The sequence below is a fragment of the Salvelinus alpinus genome, chromosome 17 (assembly GCF_045679555.1).
Source record: "Salvelinus alpinus chromosome 17, SLU_Salpinus.1, whole genome shotgun sequence".
NCBI lineage: Eukaryota > Metazoa > Chordata > Actinopteri > Salmoniformes > Salmonidae > Salvelinus > Salvelinus alpinus.
The window spans coordinates 13,818,212-13,839,759 of NC_092102.1; the positions used below are offsets into that span (position 1 = coordinate 13,818,212).

General features: G+C 49.2%; 1 protein-coding gene across 20 annotated transcripts in view; it reads left to right on the top strand.

Moving 5' to 3' along the window:
• LOC139542193 (E3 ubiquitin-protein ligase HUWE1-like) overlaps nucleotides 1–21,548 on the top strand; it is an 82,891-nt gene that overhangs the window by 56,415 nt on the left and 4,928 nt on the right. For 8 of the 20 annotated variants that reach the window (XM_071347314.1, XM_071347328.1, XM_071347319.1 and 5 more), the window contains 28 exons: nucleotides 979–1,154; nucleotides 1,337–1,558; nucleotides 2,125–2,226; nucleotides 2,460–2,584; nucleotides 2,827–2,986; nucleotides 3,425–3,653; nucleotides 4,009–4,187; nucleotides 4,406–4,495; nucleotides 4,664–4,870; nucleotides 5,965–6,267; nucleotides 7,962–8,172; nucleotides 8,449–8,573; nucleotides 8,835–9,058; nucleotides 10,507–10,722; nucleotides 10,887–11,071; nucleotides 11,173–11,848; nucleotides 12,088–12,799; nucleotides 13,051–13,142; nucleotides 13,409–13,565; nucleotides 14,425–14,559; nucleotides 17,000–17,215; nucleotides 17,488–17,705; nucleotides 18,584–18,686; nucleotides 19,433–19,582; nucleotides 19,838–20,083; nucleotides 20,374–20,491; nucleotides 20,740–20,880; nucleotides 21,104–21,391. In XM_071347314.1, coding sequence (XP_071203415.1) covers nucleotides 979–1,154; nucleotides 1,337–1,558; nucleotides 2,125–2,226; nucleotides 2,460–2,584; nucleotides 2,827–2,986; nucleotides 3,425–3,653; nucleotides 4,009–4,187; nucleotides 4,406–4,495; nucleotides 4,664–4,870; nucleotides 5,965–6,267; nucleotides 7,962–8,172; nucleotides 8,449–8,573; nucleotides 8,835–9,058; nucleotides 10,507–10,722; nucleotides 10,887–11,071; nucleotides 11,173–11,848; nucleotides 12,088–12,799; nucleotides 13,051–13,142; nucleotides 13,409–13,565; nucleotides 14,425–14,559; nucleotides 17,000–17,215; nucleotides 17,488–17,705; nucleotides 18,584–18,686; nucleotides 19,433–19,582; nucleotides 19,838–20,083; nucleotides 20,374–20,491; nucleotides 20,740–20,880; nucleotides 21,104–21,391 — 6,006 coding nt within the window. Of the gene's footprint in view, nucleotides 1–978; nucleotides 1,155–1,336; nucleotides 1,559–2,124; nucleotides 2,227–2,459; nucleotides 2,585–2,826; nucleotides 2,987–3,424; nucleotides 3,654–4,008; nucleotides 4,188–4,405; nucleotides 4,496–4,663; nucleotides 4,871–5,964; nucleotides 6,268–7,961; nucleotides 8,173–8,448; nucleotides 8,574–8,834; nucleotides 9,059–10,506; nucleotides 10,723–10,886; nucleotides 11,072–11,172; nucleotides 11,849–12,087; nucleotides 12,800–13,050; nucleotides 13,143–13,408; nucleotides 13,566–14,424; nucleotides 14,561–16,999; nucleotides 17,216–17,487; nucleotides 17,706–18,583; nucleotides 18,687–19,432; nucleotides 19,583–19,837; nucleotides 20,084–20,373; nucleotides 20,492–20,739; nucleotides 20,881–21,103; nucleotides 21,392–21,548 lie in introns of all 20 variants that reach the window. The other 12 variants (XM_071347320.1, XM_071347329.1, XM_071347332.1 and 9 more) reach the window with 10 other exon arrangements.

The following is a 21,548-nucleotide window of genomic DNA, read 5'->3' on the forward strand; positions in this document are numbered from 1 at the left end:
TTGTGGTCAAATCCCTGAATGTCTCCTCATCTCTTCCTTCCATTGAGGATGTTTTTCTCGGCCTCCCGGGTGGCGCTGTGGTCTAAGGCTGTGCCACCAGAGATTCTGGGTTCGAGCCCAGGCTGTCGCAGACGGCCGCGTCTGGGAGGCCCATGGGGCGGCGCACAATTGGCCCAGCGTCGTCCGGGTTAGGGAGGGTTTGGCCGGCAGGGATATCCTTGTCTCATCGCGCACTAGCGACTCCTGTGGCGGGCCGGGCGCAGTGCACACTGACTTGGTCGCTAGGTGTACGGTGTTTCCTTCGACACATTGGTGCGGTTGGCTTCCGGGTTGGATGTGCATTGTGTCAAGAAGCAGTGCGGCTTGCTTGGGTTGTGTTTCGGAGGACGCATGGCTCTCGACCTTCGCCTCTCCTGAGTCCGTTAAGTTCATGTTTTAAGTATCCCTAAGGAACACCTTGCTGACTGTCTGAATAAAAAGGAGCATACGGTCTTGTGCTCCTACAGGCTCTCAGTAATGGAAAGTGGCAGCTTGAGTAATACAAATAAAAACTGTCACACAACACATTTGTAATGGGGATCTTGAACAATACTTGGACATTTAATTATGTTGTTGATGTTTTATTTGTCTTTAAAGAAAAGGGGGAGATTGTTAAGTTCATGTTTTAAGTATCCCTATACTTCTGTTATTATGGGGCTAACACTCAGTCAAGAGTGCGCCCGCGCAGGGAGTCTGTTCGTTGATGGACCTACTAGCCTTGAGTGTAATGGCTACCTTGTAGTGTGTTCGTATAGTAAACTTTGTTAAACTGGAACCTTGTCGTTGTGTCATTTCGAGTTAACATCCGTGTGGGAGTTGCAGCGATGAGACAAGACTGTAACTACTACCAATTGGATACCACGAAATTGGGGAGAAAAAAGGGGTAAAATTAATAAATAAAATGAGAATGTTTTTCTCACCATTGACTTGTTATCTCAGTCCCAACATGGCAAACACAGTGAATGCAGCTCTGAAGCCCTTAGAGACTCTGTCCCGCATCGTCAACCAGCCCAGCAGCCTGTTTGGAGGGAAGGGGGGATCCAGCAAGAACAAGGCTGAGCACGACACTGTGGGAGCCGCCAGGGACTCCAATAGCAACACACAAGGTACCACAGGTGATGCGCGCGCGCACACACACACACGTTTGCACTCATAAACACATACACATGTAGTAACAAATATGTACACACTACACACAGACACCCACATGCTCCCCAGAACCACAGGGAAATAGGAAACTCACATTTACACTGTTCTTGGCTTACTGTTCATCTCACTGAATCCATTTTCTTTGCAGGTGACTCTGGGGAAGCTGAGGGGACTCTGGTGGAGGGCAGTCACAGGGTCCAGGGGACAGACAGTGACCTGATGGACGGAGAGACGGAGGGAGACACAGCGGTCATCGCTGGACAGCCGGAGGTGCTCAGCACAACGGCCATGCAGGTGGAGAACGAGCTGGTGGATCTGATAGACGAACTGTTGGAGAGAGACGCTGGCGCCGTCAATAGCTCCATTATCGGTAAGCAGGGAGTCTGGAATCCAGGAGTCGAAACGTGAAACGTTACAAGAGGTGAAACGTTACAAAAAGAGGTGAAACGTTACAAACCATTCAATTAGAAAAGCATTTTCTAGAACATAATTGGGGTCTCATTTCACCTCTATTAAATCTGCAACATTCTAAATGGAAATGTCTTTCTAGATTTCTATTAAATATGACCGATTATTCATTTATTTATTTTTTATGAATGCGTATAGACCACTGACCGGCCAGCTCATCATCCTCAGGAGGATGATCTCATCATCTAGGGGGAAATGGCAATCATTTGAGAGAATGGTTTGAGTTGGGTTTTGTTAGGGGTTTTTTCTCGGATTTACGCTTTGGCCACATGAGTATAGGAGTCAATAACAATTTTTGGGTACGAGTTAACAGAATATAAACTTTGAAAACAAATGTTACTTTAATGTTTCACCTGTCTGAATACACCACTGGACTCATCAGAGTGAAATGGGATGGTGTAGAAGAAAGGGGCGGGCACATTCAATACATCGTCTTGTTTCTGATTGGTTGTTTGCTCTGTAACTCAGTGGGACGTGGCAGTGGTGAGGATGAATCACAAGAGGACGTGTTGATGGATGAGGCACCCTCCAATATCAGTCAGGCTTCTACTCTACAGGCCAACCGAGAAGGTAAGTGCTGGTTTTGATATTTTATTTTCACATTATCCTCTCCAACATGGTTCTGACAATTATGGTGTAGCGTAACCAGGCCAGCACAGTACAGCTTGGTGTGGCTCTGTCGTAAAAAATACATTAAATATCTATTTAATTCATTTTATTTAGTAATTAGGGTGAAAAGGGTTCAAGTGTGTTGGGTGGTTTGGTCTCACTCACTGTCCTCTCTCCGTCTTCTCCTACCGTAGACTCTATGAACATCCTGGAGCCTGAGGATGAGGAGCACACGCAGGAGGAGGACTCCAGTGGCAGCAACGATGAAGAAGACAGCCAGGATGAAGAGGAGGAAGAAGAGGAAGAGGAGGAGGATCAGGTGAGGAAGAGTTTGAAGACTCTGGAAGGAGTGTTTCTTTGTGTTCAGTTATCTTGTCTGAGTCGTGAGGATTTGCATTGGCTCCGGCTTAGCGGGCTATTATACAGGACACCTGGGTTCGAACCGGCTTGGTGACATTCGATTGGTATCCATTTACTTACTTTAGAATGAGTTTTGTAATGGAAAAAATAAAGTGTAAAGAAAGAAAAAATTGTCTAAATATGCCATGTTCTGTTTCTCAGGATGATGAAGAAGGAGATGAGGATGATGACGATGAAGGTTCGGAGATGGAACTGGATGAAGATTTCCCAGACATTAACGCTGCGCCACACATCCGCTTCGAGAGGTTTGACCGCGACGATGACCTCATCATAGAGTTTGACAACATGTTCTCCACCACCGGTGAGTCATATTGGTGTTTTTATTCCTCTTTGTTTTTCATAGTCTTTGTTTTGAATGTATGGATAGATTTAGAAGGCAGCTTCTATGTTATTGAACTGGGCCCATATATTTATAAAGCGTCTCAAGGGTAGGAGTGCTGATTTAGGATCAGTTCCCCCTGTCCATATATTCATAATCTAAAAGACCGAACTGATCCCGGATTGGCACCCCTACTCTAAGACGCTTTATGAATACGGGCCCTGATTTCTCAAAGTAGTTTGTCTCTTTTTTTAAATCCTAATGTACAACTAACACTAAAGACATAGACTTACGAATAGCTACGTAGCAATAGCCTATATTATAATAGCCATATAGCAGTATGTAGAATGACGGGGTTGTGTCACTACGTGTCCCCCTAATGTCTGCAACTGTTCTCTCTGTTTATCGTGTTCCCATCAGCTGACATCCCTCCCTCCCCAGGCAACATCCCCAGCTCTCACCCCCTGATGGTGCGTCACGCCGACCACGGCTCCTTAACGCTGGGCGGAGCTGGCACCAACAACCGCCTGGCGCAGGGCATGGGTCGTAGCCAGAGAACGCTACGCCAGCTCACCGCCAACACGGGCCACACGATACACGTCCACTACCCCGGGAACAGACAGCCCAACCCCCCACTCATCCTGCAGAGGTGAGACGGAGATGCTACAATGAATGAATGGGACTTTTCCTAGGTCATGGGTCAGATTCTGTCAAACATTTTAAGCAGCTTTTGATTTTGTACATACAAAGGAACTAACGTACAAAGGAACCAATGGAATAGTCCGCCAAATGCTAAATCAATCGCACCTCAAAAACAAAGTATTGATTATAGTTGCTGTACTCGTGTATCCATTTCTAAGGTCATAGGTTCTGAAAGTGTTTGTTCATGTCGGTGCGTTAGAAGAGAATATGATTAAGTGTGTGAATGTTTATGTATCAGTGTTGTAAGACGATCAACTGCTGTATATTAAATGTGTATGTGCCTTCTCTCTCCTCCCCTCCAGACTGCTAGGTCCCAGTGCTGCAGCAGACATCCTGCAGCTGTCCAGCTCTCTGCCCCTTCAGTCCCGCGGCCGCGCACGTCTCCTGGTGGGCAACGAGGACGTGCACATCATCGCCCGCTCCGACGACGAGCTGCTCGACGACTTCTTCCACGAGCAGAGCAGCACCGGAGGACAAGCAGGTATGACACTCGCTGTCCACCAGTCCAGTCTACTATATGGGCCGCTTTACCAGACCCAAGTGAGCTCTAGTTCTGGACTAAGAAATACATGTCATTGGAGAAGGAGTCCAGAACTAGGCTGAATCTATTGGAAACTGTCCCTAGGTGCTTAGTCTGTGCTGGGAGCCCAAGCTTTGATTGGATTATGTTGAATTCATCTGAAATATATATCTTTCCAGGCACTCTGTCCAGTATCCCCACTGCCTTAACCCGATGGACTGATGAGTGTAAAGTACTGGACGCTGAGAGCATGCACGACTGTGTAGCAGGTACAACAGTCTTCTACTAGTCTGCTGTCGGACTACTGAGAGAATATGATTTTCCGTGATTTTCACATTGTTGCTGATTCATACATTTACTCATGAAGACTTATAGATGTACGCACACACACTGTACACCCCAGCCCATCCCTCTAACCCCATCTCTCTCCTTCCCAGTGGTGAAGGTTCCTATCCTGCAACACTTGGAGACCCTGAGAGACGAGGAGCTGGAGGAGAGGAGGGAGAAGAAAAGACGCCAGCTGGCGGAGGAGGAGGAGGCTAAGCAGAACGACAGAAGGACAGGAGGAGAGGAGGCCAGGGAGCAGAGTCTACAGGGCTCGGGACTGGGGACGGTCAACGGTGCGGCTGGAGAGACCACTGCTGGTACTGGCACCTTGTTTTTAAATGCGAACACTATACTAAGTATAATTTTTTTGTAAGAGCGCAAGTGCTTTTACTGGATTGAGGCTAACTTTGAACCCTTATGCAAAAGTGAATCCTTTCTTTCCAGATAACTTTCTGTTCACATTTTCTGTCTTTTTTCTGTGCATGTTTGAATGGACTCTGGCCCAGTAAGTGTCCTCTGTCTGGACCCTCTTGAAGCCAGCAGACAGACGGACAGACACAGAGTAGCGTGCTGTGGGGTGAGGTAGTAGTTTGTATAGTTTTAGGATCACACCAGATCTGGGAGATAACTATACAGTCTACTGTCTTTCCCACGGCAACGCCAAGACGACCCAGAGGATCCTATTACCATGGAAACCACGGCACTGACATCTTGGCTTGGACGTTTACTCTGCAACTAATAGTTGGGGGGGAAAAATGTTACTGATACTGTAGTTACATTTACATTTTAGTAATTTAGCAGACGCTCTTATCCAGAGCTACTTAGTCGTGAGTGCATACATTTTCATACTGGTCCCCCCGTAGGAATCTGGCGTTGCAAGTGCCTTACTCTACCAAGTGAGCTACACGGTGATGTTGCTATGTAACCTAATGTGCTTGTGTGTGCTTCTGTGCGTGTGTTATACGGATGTGGAACCCATACCCTTCTGTGGCTGTGCTGTGGTGAGGTAGTAAGTTGTGTTGTTGTTGGGGATCAGGATAGTGCGCCCCGTACGGGAGATAACTATACAACTTACTGCCTTCCTCAGTGCTGCCCAACTCACAGCAATCTCACTCAGGACAAAATAAGCTTTAGCTCATTGATATCATTGTACCCCTCTAACTCGGTGCTCCCCAAACCTCTCCTTGGTTCCCCCAGCCAGTTTCCCGTATTTAATCTATTCCAATACTAGCACACTTGTAGGACCTGTCTCTGTACTTTATATGTAACTGAAGTGGTGAACCTATAGCTCACTATTCAGTTAGTTTGACTCATCCCTCCTGTTCTGTGTGTTGTTCCATCAGAAGGTCAAGTGAACCTAGGACTCCCGAACTCGCTAACTTTTCTCTGTTCTGTGTCTCCCCTGGCTCAGAAGGTGAGGCCCAGGGCAGTGGTGTGTCGTGTCTGGACCCCCCTCGGGTCTCGGATGGTTTCCTCACCGCTCCCCCCTCAGGAGAGGTCACCCCCACAACCCCCGCCCCCCACGAACAGGCCCTGGTTTCCCTGGAGACTGCCATCAGCCAGCAGGTCCACCAGCCAATCGCAGACCTGCTCCTGGCCAATTCGCTGGCTGTCCTGGCAGGGGCCGGTCTTCCTGCCCTTGCAGCGGCATCCGATAGGCCGACCTGCGAAGTGGAGGCGTCACAGATGGAAATGTCCCCGGTGCCCACTATTGGTGAGAGAGGAGGAGCGGTGGATGGAGGCAGGGAAGGTAGACTAGGCAGGGAAGGTAGACTAACTTTGAAACTGTAAGAAGTGTGTTCGTTTTAGCTTTCCCAGTGCACCGGTTGGTGGAGTTTGCACATTTGAGACCATTCCGTTGGTCTCATCCACCCAGGGCACCAGGGTAGCTAAACGAATGCACCCTCTTTCACAGAGTGACTGATGAGCAGTAAGGGCACACATCGGTATCTGCAGTGATGATGTTGACTAAGCGGTCTCCTTTTGAATATAGCCTTCATGGCTAGCGTGACCGTATTACCGCCATGACGGCAGTCAAGTTCCAAGTGACCAGTTAGTCACAGTAATTAGGCTTCTCCAAGCTCTGATGCTGCTGATGGTCATTATTAGCCTACCAAACTTGCTAACTTCCTGGTACTCAGCACTTTATTGTCCCTCTAATCACTCTGACATTAATGCAAATGAAATGGAAAATCTAATCAAACACTTCATGAGAGCCCACAAGCTTATGTTGTGCAACATTTCTATAGGCTATGCAATTGTGTGAGAAAAAAGAATGATGGCCTCTATTAAAAAGAGGGGGCTCCCATCAGCTTTCTATAGGCTAGGCCTACTATATTTATTTCTCAACTTTCCTAATATTAAGCACATTGCTTCTCTTTACAACAGGAGTATAGTCTACCTGGCTGGCATTTTTTTAGGGGGCATTACGGCCGCACAAAGGGGAAGCCGCCGGGAAGTTTGAGGCATTATCTCAAGTGCTTGTCAAATTGTGAAGGAGACTGGTTAAGTGTGTGCAGCCTAAGCAAAAAACTAAGCAGAGCTCATGCCTTTCATTTCTTTAAAAAAATAATCATTAGTCGGATCATGAAGCCTTAGAATGGATTAAAAATCAAAACATATAGCCCAACGTTTGTATCACAACCAAAGTTGCATAATTAACTCTAAATTAAGCATATAGGGGAAGCTGTTTCTTTGTTAACAGCTCAACACAGAATAGCTGCATGTGCAACACTCCCTCATCGTTTGGAGAAAATATACTTTATTTTATTCAGTTGTATTCTTCATACTATAAAATAATGCCACAGAATTCGAAGCAAATCTTGTCTGCTAAATGAACTAGTGTAACCCACAGCCATTTGGCATAGCCAGATCAGGGCCTAACATAAGGACAACTCAGCGTATGCAATTCTGTTCTTCTGAAATGGACTACATTTTCTTCATATCATTCTTCTTTAGACCCGTCTAAAATAGATAATGGATTTATTGTGAAGGTGTAGGCTATATTACATGGATTTATTAGACTTTATCAAATGTAGATGTTCCAAAGGTCTGCATTTGTGACTTGTAGGCTGTGTGTGGAAGCCAGGAGATGTTAAATGGGTTTGTTAATTAACGGTCAATTACTGTGAGACGGGCAGTTATTTGCTTGACAATCACCGGCTGACAAAATGTCATGACTGCCACAGCCCTAATCATGGCTTACGACACATTGCTTCAAAGTGTCGTGCAGATTTTGCAACGGAGCATATGTGTTCATGCAACCACGTTGTTGCCGTCAGACTATGCATAGTTGTTTAGTGTATTAACTGACCATTTTTCTTCTCTCTCCTCCCCTCTTCTCCCATATTTTCCTCCCCACTCCTTTCACTCATTCTTCTCCTCTCCCTGATCTCCCCCTCCGCCCAGCCTCCCTGAGTCCAGACATCGTGGAGACCGCTGAGCCTGCAGCGGTGGGCGTGTCACTACTGGAAGGGTCTCCCATGGATACCAGTAGCCCCGCATCTGCCACGCAGGAAGAGCCCGTCCCCAACCCCACCCAGGCTGTCCATCTGCCACAGGAGCTGTCAGGGAGTGGAGATGGCGGACTGACGGCCAGGCAGACAGACGGGGAGTCAGGGTGAGGGTCTTGGCGGGCAATACTAACGATACGTTCCAAATTCAAACCCTAGCCCCTACCCCATAGGCACTTCTCTAGATCTAAAATATTTGGATAGGTGTATATCAAACATGAACAAAATTATACCTAACCTATCAGAGGGCAAGATGGAGCTACTACTGTAACATATTACTTATACCAATGTGATCTGTTCAGATCTAATGTGATCTAGGCAGGGACTCTGAGGGGAAGATGAGCTCTCTCTGTCTCCCTCGCTCATGCTTTGCCCCTCTGTAGCTCCACCTCTGTCTCCTCCCCTGGAGAGACCATGCCCCGGAGTGACAGCGCAGACAGCCAATCCCAGGCCATCCAGGAAGAGCTCTTTCCATCTACCAGCAATGAGGATGAGGACCCACTGGCAGGTAAGAAGAGTCTCATTGGCTGGTTTCTCTGGCCCCTCTACCTCAGTGGTGGGCATTCCTCCTGGAGAAAGCACATGTTTTCCAACCCGATGCTCACACATGGTTCTTCTAGTCACCTGTTGCTCATCAAGACCTTAATTGGACCTTGATTGTTAGAGCAAAAGCATGCATACGTCGTAGCTCTCCAGAAGGAGGGTTGGCCACCCTTGTGTTACGTCATGCACAGTAGAGCCCTACACTCACCCCTCCCCCCCCCTCCAGGCATCAGTCTACCAGAGGGTGTAGACCCATCCTTCCTGGCAGCTCTTCCAGAGGACATCCGTCGTGAGGTGCTCCAGAACCAGCTGGGTATCCGACCCCCAGCACGCCCCCCTGCCGCGGCCACCCTCCCCTCCACCACTGCCCCCGTACTGGGAGGAGGACCAGGGGTCACAGAGGTCAGCCCTGAGTTCCTGGCTGCCCTGCCACCCGCCATACAGGAGGAGGTGAGGAACGAAAATACATCACCCTAATAATCATCCTGTTATGTATTATGACTTGTCTTGTAAATTATCTATGTGGGGCTTAAAATTGAGCTTAAATACACTCCATGGTCATACGTATGTGGACACCCTTCAAATTTGTGGATTCGTCTATTTCAGCCACATCCGTTGCTGACAGGTGTATAGAGTTGAGCACACAGCCATGGAATCTCCATAGACAAACATTGGCAGTAGAATGGCCCGTACTAAAGAGCTCAGTGACTTTCAACGTGGCACCGTCATAGGATGCCACCTTTCCAACAAGTCAGTTCGTCAAATGTCTGCCCTGCTAGAGCTGCCCCGGTCAACTGTAAGTGCTGTTATTGTGAAGTGGAAACGTCTAGGAGGAACAACGGCTCAGCTCTGAAGTGGTAGGCCACACAAGCTCACAGAATGGGACTGCCGAGTGCTGAAGCGCGTAGCGGGTAAAAATCGTCTGTCCTCAGTTGCAACACTCACTACCGAGTTCAAAACTGCCTCTGGAAGCAACGTCAGCACAATAACTGTTCGTCGGGAGCACACAAGCCTAAGATCACCATGCGCAATGCCAAGCTTCGGCTGGAGTGGTGTAAAGCTCACCGCCATTGGACTCTGGAGCAGTGAATCACGCTTCACCATCTGGCAGTCCGACGGACTAATCTGGGTTTGGGTATGACAGGAGACCCACTACCTGCTCCAATGCATAGTACCAACTGTAAAGTTTGGTGGTGGAGGAATAATGGTCTGGGGCTGTTTTTCCATGGTTCGGGCTAGGGCCCTTAGTTCCAGTGAAGGGAAATCTTAATGCTACAGCATATAATGACATTCTAGATGATTCTGTGCTTCTAACTTTGTGGCAACCGTTTGGGGGAAGGCCCTTTCCTGTTTAAGCATGACAATGCCCCCATGCACAAAGCAAGGTCCATACAGAAATGGTTTGTCGAGATCGGTGTAAAAGAACTTGCCTGGCCTGCACAGAGCCCTACCCTCAACCACATCGTACACCTTTGGGATGAATTAGAACGCCGACCGCGAGCCAGGCCTTATCTCCCAACATCAGTGCCTGACCTCACTAATGCTCTTGTGGCTGAATGGAAGCAAGTCCCCGCAGCAATGTTCCAACATCTAGTGGAAAGCCTTCCCAGAAGAGTGGAGGCTGTTATAGCAGCAAAAGGGGGGACGAACACCGTAATAATGGCCATGGTTTTGGAATGAGATGTCCACATACTTTTAGCCATGTAGTGTACATGTTTATGAGTAGTGTAGAGAGGGGAAGATTTAGTGATCTTGGTCTAACACCTAACATTTCCATTATACTCAAGCTATTGAAGCCTCTGTGTGGCCTTAGGAAGACTTAATGAATGCTTTAAAGCCTTAATAAGTTTTTTCAAAATTGGGATCATTAGTTAAAGAACTGTCTCTCCTCTCCCCAGGTCCTGGCCCAACAACGTGCTGAACAGCAGCGTAGAGAGCTGTCCCAGCAGCCCACGCAGGGCGACACTCCCCTGGACCCCGTCACCTTCATCCAGACCCTCCCATCGGAGCTGCGGCGCTCCGTCCTAGAAGACATGGAGGACAGCGTGCTGGCCGTCATGCCCCCGGACATCGCCGCCGAGGCAGCCGCGCTGCGCCGGGAGCAGGAGGTGAGTGTAAGATTCAAACGTTTTACTACACACTAGCACCAAGTAACAAAAGTGAACTTGCATAGAATAACTTCAAAAAATAAAATTACAAAAATTATAAAGTTCTGTTCCGGCTACATAATATACTGGGATATTCATGATTGCATGTTTTGTAAATTTGACATCCCCAGGCTCGTCAGAGACAGCTGATGCACGAGAGGCTGTTCGGCCATAGTTCCAGCTCGGCCCTGTCGGCCATCTTGAGGTCGCCTGCCTTTACCAGCCGCCTGGGGGGCAACCGAGGGGTACAGTACACCCGCCTTGCCGTGCAGAGAGGCGGGACCTTCCAAATGGGAGGAGGGGCCAACCAGAGCAGGTGAGAGGGCGAGGAATGGTCTGAGGATAAAGTCTGTGAGAGATGAGTCTGTTTAAAGTGTGTCTGTATGACCTCTTATGACTAACCTGTCCTCTCCCCAGACCGTCCAGTTCCAGTGTGGACTCTCTGCTGCGTCTGCGCGGTCGTCTGCTCCTGGACCACGAGGCATTGTCCTGTCTCCTGGTCCTCCTCTTCGTAGACGAACCCAAACTCAACACCAGCCGTCTGCACCGCGTGCTCCGCAACCTGTGCTACCACTCCCAGACGCGTGGCTGGGTCATCCGCAGTCTGCTCTCCATCCTGCAGCGCAGCAGCGAGAGTGAGGTTTGTGTCGAGACCACCCGCCTGGAAGACGCCAGAGGCAAGAGGACTGCTGCCGGTCAGGGAGGTTACGGCGGGAGTAAAGGATCTACGACTGCAGCAACCGCTTCCGCCTCCCTCTCTTCCTCCTCCTCTTCCTCCTCTCTGGAGCTTCTCAACCGGGTGGAGTCTCGTAGCTCCTCCCAGCTCTCTTGGCTGTCCGTTTCCATGGACGCGGCGCTAGGATGCCGTACAAACATTTTCCAGATCCAGCGAGCGTCGGGACGAAAGCATGCCGACCGGCACTCTGCGGGGGGGACGTCAGGAGGGTCCGGGGGGACCCTGGGAGGAGGGGTACAGGGGGGTGCGGCGGGGATGACTTGTGCAGGTGGAGGAGGGTCGACCGTACACATCCACCCCCAGGCCGCCCCTGTGGTCTGTCGACACGTACTGGATACTCTTATCCAACTGGCCAAGGTAGGAGACTGTTTTGTACTCTGGATGGGTGGTGGACACGTTACTGCTCACGTCTGTCATTCATCTTGGGGGTCCAAAAACTTTGTGCTGATTTATGAATGGTGTGTTTGATGGATAACTGCCAGTTGACCAGAGCTTTTGTTTGAAAATGTCAGGGAAATTGTGAGTTGGCAATGTAATGTGTGTGTCTCTTAGTTAGTCCAGGTCATTAATCTAATGTGTTGCTCTCCTATCTCCAGGTGTTCCCCAGTCACTTCACCCAGCAGCGCTGTAAGGACATGCTCTCCTCCTCCACATCTGAACTAGACTCCCGTCTGTGTGCTGCTGCCTCTATCGTCACCGGAACAGCAGGAGGAGGCTCTAGATCCACCCAGACCTCTTCCAACACCCCCTCCTCAGCCCAGAACTCCCTGGGCGGGGGCGCCTGTGGCGCGGCCATCACCCCCCAGTCCCTTGGCATCTCTACCGACTTCTGGGACCTGCTGGTGAAGCTGGACAACATGAACGTGTCGAGGAAAGGCAAGGCCTCCATGAAGACTCTTCCCCTGGGGGCGGGAGGGGAGGCAGACGGGGCTCAGTTCAGCCTGGAGGCTTCTCCGCTGGGCCAGCTGATGAATATGCTGTCCCACCCAGTGATACGACGCTCCTCCCTGCTAACCGAGAAGCTCCTGCGTCTCCTCTCCCTCATCTCCATCGCCCTGCCCGATAATAAGGCTACGGAAGTCCCTGCCGGACACCCGACACCGCAGACCACCACCGCCGGTGCAGCCGTCGCTCCTCCAGGCTCTGTCTCCGCCTCTGCTCAGGGGACCACTGTAGGGGTGGTCTCAGGTGTCGGGGTGGTGTCAGGGGCCTCGGTAGTGGCTGCAGCGCAGGGCTCGTCCTCAGGGACAGGCCAGACCTCTACAGCTATAGTGTCTATACCCACAACTACTGGAGCCAGCGCCACAGGTGAGAACAACTAGCATCTTCACAAGCAATACACTGACATCACTTTCTATTTGAGTGGTTTGAGAAAACATCAACTGTATTGTCCCAGATGGGAATTTAGTCTTACAAGCGCTGCTGCTTACACATAGTACACAGCACATAATACCCATCGAGCAATACTAAGGGCTGTGGTAATGTTTATCTACGTGCGCCCTACAAGGTAACGCACCATAGCGGAAGAGAATATTGATGCGTGTGTTTTGTCCCGACAGGGAAGCATAGAGCGACCGTGCTCTGTGTTGAAAGTGACACCAAGCTGGCCTCCACTGGACTCACTGAGAAACAACTACAGCTCTCTGTCGAGGTACTGAATGACCACTAAAACTAACACTGGATCCCTAACTGGGAAAGCTAATCGCTCTCTACGTGTCTAGATGCATGTGTTGGTGTAAGAGTTAAGTCACTTTCAGTTGCCCGGGCACAAAGGTTCATTGCTGTGTCTGAAATGGCACTGTGTTCCCCCTACAGTGCACTCCTTTTGACCAGAGCCTAGGAAGTTCCTCCCGGTTTCAGTCAGTTTTCTTCTGTTTGGAACCTAATGAATAACACTCTTCCCCTTCCCTTTCCCAGGTGCTGACCAGTCACTCGTGTTCAGAGGAGGGTCTGGAGGATGCAGCCAACATCCTGCTCCAGCTGTCCAGAGGAGATGGAACCACCAGAGACACTGTGCTCCGTCTGCTGCTGAGTGGGGCTAGACACCTGGGATACACACTCTGCAAACAGATTGGTACACACACTTAACACACCGTGCTGTCTACTAGCCTCATGGGCTAGACACCTGGGATACACACTCTGCAAACAGATTGGTACACACACTTAACACACCGTGCTGTCTACTAGCCTCATGGGCTAGACACCTGGGATACACACTCTGCAAACAGATTGGTACACACACAACACACCGTGCTGTCTACTAGCCCCATGGGCTAGACACCTGGGATACACACTGCAAACAGATGCGTCAGTAGACTACACAATACACGTTCAAGGTGTTTTTATTCAAAGCCTGAGATAGCTGACACTACCAACGGGTGCGTTTGTTTCATTGTCACTTTAAGATTTTACTTAAATGCCTAGTAGAGTAAAAAAAATCATTTTTATATCATGTTGTATAACAGCTGAGGAAACTAACACTGTAAAAGTATGAACAAATTTGATTAGTGTTATGCCTATGCAGCATTAACCAATTAAAAACAGTTCTGTAGCAAGGAGGTTTGTGCAGTAGGCTATTGGCACAATACATTAATATACATATATATTGGCTATGCTTGAGTTTCCCTGCCAACGTTGTTCTTCTCAGACCATTTTGAAATTATATTTCAAAATTGTAGGTATAAGCCCACTGGTAATAGATCATTTGTTGTATTACTTGTGAGGCACAGCTGAGTGAGCATAATAATGAGCTTTTTGGGGGGGGGGGGGGGGGGGGCACGGGGAAATGGTTCAAAATTGGAATACTTTGCCTTCCCGGCGCTGCTGAATTAGGTGCACTTACAGCACGAAACAAATAAAAAATAAAATTGGAACGCAAGGCTTTGTCGTCGACCGATTGGTGACCACTGGTGGTCTTCCCCTCTCTCCTCTAGGCACATTATTGGCTGAGCTGCGTGAGTACAACCTGGAGCAGCAGAGGAGAGCCCGGGCCGACGCCCAGTCACCTGACGCACCGGTCGAGGACACCTCCCTCTCTGCCAGGCTGAAGGCCGGCAAGCTCTCTAGCAGGTGAAGAGAGAAGTTCTGGGATAGCTAGGGGTCAGGGGTTAGGGGTAAGCTCTCTAGCAGGTGAAGAGAGAAGTTCTGGGATAGCCAGGGGTCAGTGGTTAGGGGTAAGCTCTCTAGCAGGTGAAGAGAGAAGTTCTGGGATAGCTAGGGGTCAGGGGTTAGGGGTAAGCTATCTAGCAGGTGAAGAGAGAAGTTCTGGGATAGCCAGGGGTCAGGGGTTAGGGGTAAGCTCTCTAGCAGGTGAAGAGAGAAGTTCTGGGATAGCTAGGGGTCAGGGGTTAGGGGTAAGCTCTCTAGCAGGTGAAGAGAGAAGTTCTGGGATAGCCAGGGGTCAGGGGTTAGGGGTAAGCTCTCTAGCAGGTGAAGAGAAGTTCTGGGATAGCTAGGGGTTAGGGGTAAGCTCTCTAGCAGGTGAAGAGAGAAGTTCTGGGATAGCCAGGGGTCAGGGGTTAGGGGAAAGCTCTCTAGCAGGTGAAGAGAGAAGTTCTGGGATAGCTAGGGGTTAGGGGAAAGCTCTCTAGCAGGTGAAGAGAGAAGTTCTGGGATAGCCAGGGGTCAGGGGTTAGGGGTAAGCTCTCTAGCAGGTGAAGAGAAGTTCTGGGATAGCTAGGGGTTAGGGGTAAGCTCTCTAGCAGGTGAAGAGAGAAGTTCTGGGATAGCCAGGGGTCAGGGGTTAGGGGTAAGCTCTCTAGCAGGTGAAGAGAGAAGTTCTGGGATAGCCAGGGGTCAGGGGTTAGGGGAAAGCTCTCTAGCAGGTGAAGAGAGAAGTTCTGGGATAGCCAGGGGTCAGGGGTTAGGGGAAAGCTCTCTAGCAGGTGAAGAGAAGTTCTGGGATAGCTAGGGGTTAGGGGAAAGCTCTCTAGCAGGTGAAGAGAGAGGTTCTGGGATAGCCAGGGGTCAGGGGTTAGGGGTAAGCTCTCTAGCAGGTGAAGAGATAAGTTCTGGGATAGCCAGGGGTCAGGGGTTAGGGGTAAGCTCTCTAGCAGGTGAAGAGAAGTTCTGGGATAGCTAGGGGTTAGGGGAAAGCTCTCTAGCAGGTGAAGAGAGAAGTTCTGGGATAGCCAGGGGTCAGGGGTTAGGGGTAAGCTCTCTAGCAGGTGAAGAGAGAAGTTCTGGGATAGCCAGGGGTCAGGGGTTAGGGGAAAGCTCTCTAGCAGGTGAAGAGAAGTTCTGGGATAGCTAGGGGTCAGGGGTTAGGGGAAAGCTCTCTAGCAGGTGAAGAGAAGTTCTGGGATAGCTAGGGGTCAGGGGTTAGGGGTAAGCTCTCTAGCAGGTGAAGAGAAGTTCTGGGATAGCTAGGGGTCAGGGGTTAGGGGTAAGCTCTCTAGCAGGTGAAGAGAAGTTCTGGGATAGCTAGGGGTCAGGGGTTAGGGGTAAGCTCTCTAGCAGGTGAAGAGAAGTTCTGGGATAGCTAGGGGTCAGGGGTTAGGGGAAAGCTCTCTAGCAGGTGAAGAGAAGTTCTGGGATAGCTAGGGGTCAGGGGAAAGCTCTCTAGCAGGTGAAGAGAGAGGAGGAAAATAGTACCAGCTATTATTCTGGACCCAGATTAAGCCCCTTCCTAGTAGGGCCGGGGTGATACCAGTATCGTGTAAAGGAAACAAAACTTCTTAAGGAAAACAGCTCGAAAGTTCGAAACAAACATTGTCTTCCAGATTCACATTCATTTATTTTCCAAGCTATAGCACACACTATTTTACATAAAGCAGGTTTTAAAAGGATCAAAGAGTTTGGTCTGCTTCGTGTTTCAATTTTTGCCATGGAAAAAATATTGCTATACTGGTATCGTCCTGGTCCTAATTCCTAGACTAAAAATCACTTTAAATTTTAGTCCAGAGGTAGACTTTTCAGTTAGGCCCAGTTTGCTAGACACAGATTAAACTAAGTGTCTATTAACTCAAGTAGCTACATAGTAGGACAAGGAAGACTGTGAAGTGATTACTTGTAGAGGATTTCAGTATCTTGAGGCTAAATGCACAGTATTAATGACAGTATCCTGTTGGAGCAGCTTTTTAGAGGCGGCTTTGTGATTAGGTTGACATTTAGCTCTCATAAAGACACGGCTCTGGAGATTACAGTGTCATATTAATGGATAGTCATCACTGGTTCTCTCCTAGTGTCAACTTGACCTATTCAGGTTCAGTTAAATACAACACACACTTTCAGGGGGAGAATAGAGACCCACACGGTGTTGAGAAATAGGAAAACCACAAAGCAAGGATTGAAACAGGAAGAATATCTTTATTTTAGTTTTACATGGTCATGATACTCAAAGTTAAGAAATGCAAGGTAGCAATTATAACGTTTCGTTTACTCGACAATCTGTCTGTCTCGTCATTTAAGCCACAACTTTTGCCTTGTTGTCCGCCTGCCTGCCACTCTACCACTGGTCTGTTTCTGTATAATGACTGTACTTCGCCTTGTCGCCCGTCCTCGCGTGCTGGCGGGGGCGCAGGTTCGACGGCTCGGAGAGCGTGGTGATCGTGGCAGCCCAGAAGCGTACGCTGGGCGGGCGGGAACTGCAGCTGCCCTGCATGTCCTCCCTGACCTCGAAGACGTCCACCCAGAAGTTCTTCCTGCGGGTCCTGCAGGTCATCATCCAGCTCCGAGAGGACACACGCCGCGCCAACAAGAAGGCCAAGCAGACTGGACGACTAGGTAGGACAACTGTACACTACTACACACGCTCCCACATACACACGGCAAAATCATTCATAGGAATGGCTGAGTCATCAGTCTGTTCATTTTAGAAATGAACTGAAAAATTCAAAACATTAGGATTAAGTAAAAAACAAAAGACGTGACTGGTTGACAGCTTTCTCTGGCAAGGTTGTTATTTTCCTGATTTAATCAGGAATGTCAGCTTTACTAGTCTAGATTTTCTCTGCTCTGGGTCAGTGTTATGTAACTGGTCTCTCCTGTGTGTCCAGGTTCCACCAGTCTGGGCTCTGCCAGCAGTATCCAGGCGGCGGTACGTCAGCTTGAAGCCGAGGCTGATGCCATCATCCAGATGGTGAGAGAGGGGCAGCGGGCACGCCGCCTCCAGCAGGCACCCCCGCCTTCCGCCTCTGTCGCCGGATCCTCCGTGGCTGCCTCCCATGCCCCCGCCGCTGCCCCCCCTCCCCCCGGCACGGCGAGCGCTGCAACGGTTAGCATGATGGGCCGCAACGCACGCACTGACCGACTACTGCTGCTTCTGAGCAAACATGACTACATGCCTATTGATCCACACAAGCACACATTTGTGTGCTATTGACTAAATGATGCATACTGACTACATGCGTATTCATTAGACCTGGGTTCAAATAGTACCAGATGGGTGTTTTTTGCACTTTAAGCATTGGTTCCATTCTATCAGGCACACTCCTTCAAGTGTAGCTAACGTATTTAAAAGAAAGAAAATACTGTTTTAACCAAGGTCTGATTTACATTCATACTCACCATACGCTCACACTATCGATTACATTTCCATATTGATCTTACTCCAAACATGGATACCGACACACTGCTACTGACACCATCGGTGCATTTGAAATAAGCCATCCCGCAATCTCACACCGACAACCTCCATACCGCTGACATGAAGAAAGCTGAAAACAGACTGAGATGGGAGATATGTGCTGCCAATGATCCACTGCATTCAGTATTGGAATGACCAGGCAGGCTAGAGCAGATGCTGAAATTATTTGGAAGGTTTCAAATAGTGTTTGAACCCAGCTCTGGAATGGAGGTGCTGCCTGCTTTCTCTACTGTATGATGTGATGAGGTCTGTATTGGCTAGCTGTCATGGCTTCATGCTTTTAGCCCCCCTCCCAGTCACCTCGCCTCCCAGTCACCCCCTCTCTGCAGGTTTATGAGAATGGCATCATGCATCAGCATGGTACACTCATTTTTCCAGTAAACTGTCTGCCTTTCATATTGATCACATTTCTGTCTTTCTCTCTCGCTCTTCCCATCTGCCCAAATATTCCCCCTCTCGGCACCTACTTTTGTCATCCTACCCTCCCCCTACCATTCCTTCTCCAGTCGGAGGTAGGGTCAGTGTCGGAGCCCCAGGCAGCCCAGAGGGATGAGTCTCCCATGGATGTAGACCAGCCATCCCCTCTGGAGCAGGACCTTGCACCCCTGGGTAAGACTGCCGTTAAACTACTGCAACACTAATCACGTAAAGACTCAGTGCAGTCAAAATAGTTTTCCCTGTGTTTTGTATCAACGGCTGAAGAAACAAACACTGTAAAAGTGTGAAAACATTTGATCAGTGTTATTTCCTGATAGTTGCTGGTTGGAAATCTACACCAGATCTTCTGATCAGCAAACCTGCCGTTGATACAAAACACAGGAAAAACTATCTTGACTGCACTGAGTCTTTGCGTGATACTTTCGTCTTTCTATGGTGATGTCACCATGCGGTAAATTGGCCAATAACAAAAGGTTCTAGACCTTTCTGCCAATAACAGCTAGTTTTTCCCCTCCCGCTCAGACCATTCCCAGACAGTCCTAGTGAAATTCTTTATGCTAAAAAACTATTTTTTGCCCATTTGAATGGAAATGTATTACAGTAAGGTACTTAATGTCGATATAAAATGGCTGCATTGGGCCATTAACCACAACACATAGTGGGTGCGTTCCAGGACGTCTTCATTGCAGTCACACTGCACAGATTATCACATCTCATAACACCTGAAGATGTTAATGTCTCAGGACCCATGTTCATATGATAAACCATACATCGTCAGAGATGCACAACTGCTAAAAAATAGGACCTGGAATGCAGCCAGAGCCAATCGAACTATAAGGTAAATACCATGGTATGGGTATAATTTGACATGGTTCAGTTAGTCTAACGTGTGCTTTGTATTTCCTTCTCTTATGCAGATGAAGAAGGCAACGGCCAATCTGAGACAGAGGAGCGTCTCCCAGACCTCCCCCTGCTAAGCGAGCAGCTTCTGTTAGACGAGCTGTGGGACATGCTCGGGGAGTGCCTGAAGGAACTGGAGGAGTCACATGATCAGCACGCCGTTCTGGGTATGTGTTAACTGTAGTAAACCTAAAACTGTGGCACTAAGTTTTACCACACCTTACTGGGTGCTATATGTTCCACCCCCTGAACCAATGTGCTTAAAGTATAAGAAGTAGTGGTATTGATTGTACACTCAGGCAATGAAACATTGGAAATGGGTTTTGTTAATAGCCACAAAATGTTAAAAATATGTGTGTTATTGGACGAGTTTGGGTACTTGAATTCAGCAGTCTACTCACCCCCCCCTCTCTCGCCCTCAGTTCTTCAGCCGGCGGTGGAGGCCTTCTTCCTGGTCCACGCCACAGAGAGGGAGAGCAAGCCCCCCGTCAGGGACACCAGGGAGAGCCAGTTGTCCCACATCAAAGATGAGCCTCCCCCCCTGTCCCCAGCGCCCCTCACCCCCGCCACCCCCTCTTCTCTGGACCCCTTCTTCTCCAGGGAACCCTCCTCCATGCACATTTCCTCCAACCTGCCTCCCGACACACAGAAGTTCCTCCGCTTTGCCGGTGAGTTTTGGGACTGGAGAGCAGCGATGGGAGGGTATAGCAGGGGGTGACTCATGTATTTCCCTTGCATCCGCTCTCTTTCACGGACTCTCAAAATGTCAAAGGAAAGCTGATATTTTCCTCCAGTGATTTCCTTGCTTCCCCCTTGGTGACGAGGAGAGCGGACGTGAGGAGTCAAGGAAAATAATGTTGAGATTCAGCCTGGATCATTCAAGACCTAAAATGCGACTGACATGTGTCCTTTCTTTCTCTCTCCCTTTGTCTCCCTCCCGCCTTCATTCCCTCTACAGAGACTCACCGCACCGTGCTTAACCAGATTCTGCGTCAGTCCACCACCCACCTGGCCGACGGACCCTTCGCTGTGCTGGTCGACTACATCCGTATCCTCGACTTTGACGTCAAGCGAAAGTAAGGAAGGCTTCTTTAGTGTTCATTAGGCACCTAATGGAAGACAATAGAATGAAACCGGGAGGGACATCCTAGACTTGTCCAATAAAAAATGTTGTCTTCCGTTGCAAAACTTTTTAATACGGTTGCTTGCCCTAATGAACACAACCCTGATCGCTCCAGGTCAAACACTGGTCCTTTAGGTGGAATGTGTGTCTCATGATAACATTGTAGGTTCTTTCTTTACTAATTTGACTCCCTCCCTCCAGGTACTTCCGTCAGGAGCTGGAGCGTCTGGACGAGGGTCTGAGGAAGGAGGACATGGCTGTCCACGTCAGGAGGGACCACGTGTTTGAAGACTCTTACAGAGAGCTGCACCGCAAGAGCCCCGAGGACATGAAGAACAGACTGTAAGGAATGGGGACTCTTATTTCCTGTGTCTCTTATGGTTTCTGTTTCTGTCTTTCTGTTTTCCTGTCTTTCTCTGTCTTTCTCTCCATCTGTCTATTTTTCCCCATGTCCCTCTCTTTCTCTCTCTTCTCCACATGACAGAATGACAGTCAAGTGTACTGACCTACACCCCCCCCCCCCCTCTTTCTCCTTTCATCCCTCATCCCCTCCCCCACCTCCTAGGTACATAGTGTTTGAAGGGGAGGAGGGTCAGGATGCCGGAGGTCTGCTGAGAGAGTGGTACATGATCATCTCCAGGGAGATGTTTAACGCCATGTACGCCCTGTTCCGCACCTCGCCCGGCGACAGGGTCACCTACACCATTAACCCCTCGTCCCACTGCAACCCAAACCACCTCAGCTACTTCAAGTTCGTAGGTCGCGTGGTGGCCAAGGCCGTCTACGACAACCGACTGCTGGAGTGCTACTTCACACGCAGCTTCTACAAGCACATCCTGGGAAAGAGTGTCAGGTAGGGGGGCTGTGGACACACACACACACACACTACTTCACATGCAGCTTCTACAAGCACATCCTGGGCGAGAGTGTCAGGTAAGGGGGCTGTGGACACACACACACACTACTTCACATGCAGCTTCTACAAGCACATCCTGGGCAAGAGTGTCAGT